We start from the raw sequence: 3,094 nt of genomic DNA, 5'->3' as shown, positions 1-3,094 counted from the left end.
CATGGCAAAGCATACGAATGCAGCAGAACATGAACAGAATGTGAAACTCACTTGGGAACCTCACAGGAATTTTGGGTGAGCACAACAGAGATTTCTTTAGCTGTTAATTTCTTGTGCTCCAAAGGAATCTACAGAGGTTGAGAGGACCTACCAAAACAAAAGAAAACAAACAGACCGCAAAGGATCCTTTTCTCAATTAGTTCCACAACAGTACTGTAACGCGAGTCTTCCTATTATTTAACGTGGAAAATGTTTTTCCTACTGATAATAAAAATCTCATTTGTATTTCTATTGAAAAGATTCAGAAGAGGAGCTAGAGAGATGGCTTAGTGGTTAACAGGATTTGTTACTCTTCTAGAGGACTTGGATTCAAATCCCACCCATCCACATGGTGATTCACGACCATCTATAAAGCCAGTTTCAGGGGATCTGACACTTTCTTCTGACCTCCATAGGCACTAGGCATACACTTGGTGTACCTGTAAGTAGGCAAACACCCATACCCATAAAATACAACTAAAAATATTTTAAAAGAGATTCAGAAGAAACATAGGGTTAATTTTTAAGTTCTGATAAATATTTATTAAGGATCACATTGTCTTTATAAGCTGACTAATAAGCTTTGTTTTTCAGAATTGCTTTACTTTTTCATTATATTGTTTGTTATATAACATAAATAAAATGTATTCATCATGAAAAGTGAAACTTTACATAAAGCAAAATTTAAAAAATATAAAAATCACCTATCATCTTTACCACACAGATAACCAATGTTAGTTAGCCTTTATGTATATAGTTTTTAGCTTTTCTTTGAATATTAATATATAAATGTGTTTTCCTTTTACAAAAATCAGATGCTATGTATATATCTTTGCTTTTATCACCTCACATATATAATGTATATAGTTCCATGCATATGGATCGGACTCAGATTTTAGAAGGTTAAAGAAAAAAAAGAGCAATCCTGTGTCAGTTAAAAATCAAACACCTGAAATAAAACTAAACAAAAAATTACAACTACGAAGGGAAAAGGCATGTAAGAAGATGCAAACAGAGAGTCCAGGTAGCAATGCTATTACCAAGCAAAACAAAGAAAGGTGGAACACATTAAATAGGGTAAGGGCGGCTCCGTTTTGCCTTCCAATGCATTATCATCAGTTTATTTCGTACTCTCTTCATCTCTTCTAGCTCATCTGCTGCCTGTATCATTTCTTCATTACTTAAATTTCTGCCATGGATGTGCCCTCTAAATCGAGGGCGGAAACGGGCCAGCCTTTCTTTGAAACTTCCCTCCTCTAGCTTGTGTTTGCCCACCCCACAGGGAGGTTGCTCCATGGGAGGACGGTCCTCGAACAGGTTCTTCCCTGAGAGGCACTCCTGAGGAGAACGATCTTCTGACAGCAGCATCTCTGGCAGCAGCTCAGGCAGAAGCTCTTCAGGAAAGAACTCCTCCTCTGAGGACTGCTCCTCTGAGGACAGATCCTCTGAGGACTGTTCCTCCTCAGAATACCGATTTTCAGGAGACTGCTCCACGGGAAGCTGCTCTTCATCAGTATTTAGAGTGCTCTGTGGTTGTTCTTCATTTCTTTTGCATGAGTTTTCCATGCTGAGAATTTTCTTCTTTAAGCAGTTATTCTTTGAGACAAGAAAAAGGAGACTAGAGTCACAATACTTGGCTGGCTGGATCAACACTCTGGCTATGAGTTTCAGTCTCTGCCTGTCCCTGATTGAGGCGGGTGTCTCTAAACCTTAGCTTACTCACAGGCTTATGGGCTCTCCCGCCCGCCACTGAGGAGCAGCCCCCTCCTTCCAGAAAGACCACCATTTTTCCCAGCAGGCCTTGCCACAAGGCCTCTCCTGCAGTGACAGGGGCGGAGCAGTGAAGTGCGGACTGTTCCACCTCCGTGGTCCGTCTCAGACCCGGATCCTGCCCACCCTTACCCCAACCTCTCGCCCGTGTGGCCCCCTCTGAGTCGCCTGAGTGAGACCGGCAAATCTACAGATACACGTCTGACAGAGTAGGGGGCGGGGATAGGGGGAGGAGAAACAGACTCGGTGACGCACACCCCTTTTTGTAGGGACCAGCTAGCCGCCCCCAAGACAGCTTCCTTGGGGTTCACCTTCCTCAGGCTTCACATAGAGCATTGTCCTTTGTACCTCACCCACTCCCAAGACCTCCATTTTCTGCACCGAAATCGTGGGCGGGGGGCGGGGCGGGGCTGCAGCATAGGTGGAAGATGGGATTCCGCCATGCAGGTACGATCGATCCTACTGGTTACAAGTCACCTCTAACAATCACCAAACCTAGAGGATCCAGGGAACTTACTTACTTCTGCTGTCCTTCTCGACCAAAGGGTAATAGAAAGACGGTGTCTGGACAGGCAAAAAGGACTGGGACGAAGAGGGACTTGGGCAGACATAGGCTCCTGGTCACGTGAGGGGCGCGCGTCACTGCGGGGCTCAGATCCCTAGTTACCACTTTGGCGACCATTTACTAGCAATTGCCAGAATCTTTTGACCTCAGACACAACGGGAATTTTCACTTACAACCCCCCCCCACACCCCGCACACATTTTATTTGCCTTTTCTTGGCTACTGGAGGCGATTAGCATCTGGTTCTCCAGGATTATTACCTCCTCCCTGCTGCTTCTCCAATGTTATGTCTCAGTCTTTTTCCACTCTTCCTCAGCTACTGAGACTTCAGGTTTCCCCTGTCCTTTAGACCCTGCACTGAAATTTCACTATTTCACCCCCATAAATCACGATAACATGGTCAGGACAGGCAATGTGACAGATGCTGTAATCCCAGTACTCAGGATATAGAGACAATAGGATTGCCTCAAGTTGGAGGGCAGCCTCTTCTTCATAGCTAGTTTCCGGCCAGCCAGAACTACATGGAAGAATTCTGTCAGCAAAACAAAACAAAAGTTTTCAAGGGCACTGGAGAGATGGCTAAGCATTTAAGAGCACTTGTTCTTCCAGAGGACTGGAGTGTGATTCCCAACACCGACATAGGTCACAGCCATTCATAGCCCTGTTTGAAGTGAATCATACCTCCACAGACAGAAGGCACATGCATGGGACACAGACACAG

General features: G+C 44.7%; 1 protein-coding gene across 2 annotated transcripts; it reads right to left on the bottom strand.

Annotated features, from left to right (window-relative positions):
• Positions 1-555: 555 nt before the first annotated feature.
• On the bottom strand, positions 556-2,438 carry Tceal1 (transcription elongation factor A like 1). Of its 2 annotated transcripts, none has more exons than XM_005076720.4 (2): positions 2,331-2,438; positions 556-1,635 (listed from the first exon to the last, which is right to left on the bottom strand). In XM_005076720.4, the coding sequence occupies exons 1-2, from the start codon at positions 2,418-2,420 to the stop codon at positions 1,108-1,110; spliced, it is 618 nt and encodes a 205-aa protein (XP_005076777.2). In that variant the 5' UTR covers positions 2,421-2,438; the 3' UTR covers positions 556-1,107. The 2 variants fall into 2 exon arrangements, with proteins under 2 accessions (XP_005076777.2, XP_040600375.1); XM_040744441.1 differs by having other exon boundaries at positions 2,327-2,427.
• Positions 2,439-3,094: the final 656 nt, after the last annotated feature.

This window comes from Mesocricetus auratus, unplaced genomic scaffold (genome assembly GCF_017639785.1).
Source record: "Mesocricetus auratus isolate SY011 unplaced genomic scaffold, BCM_Maur_2.0 Super-Scaffold_100003, whole genome shotgun sequence".
Taxonomy (NCBI): Eukaryota; Metazoa; Chordata; class Mammalia; order Rodentia; family Cricetidae; genus Mesocricetus; species Mesocricetus auratus.
The sequence above is the reverse complement of the archived record's forward strand: the minus strand, read 5'-3'. Positions and strand labels throughout refer to the sequence as shown.

Excerpts from the sequence above, each read along its gene's own strand:
- Tceal1 (XM_005076720.4), bottom strand. The coding sequence starts at position 2,420 with ATGTCTGCCCAAGTCCCTCTTCGTCCCAGTCCTTTTTGCCTGTCCAGA. Across the intron at positions 1,636-2,330 it reads GGTCGAGAAGGACAGCAGAA|AATAACTGCTTAAAGAAGAA; the intron begins GTAAGTAAGTTC and ends CTTGTCTCAAAG.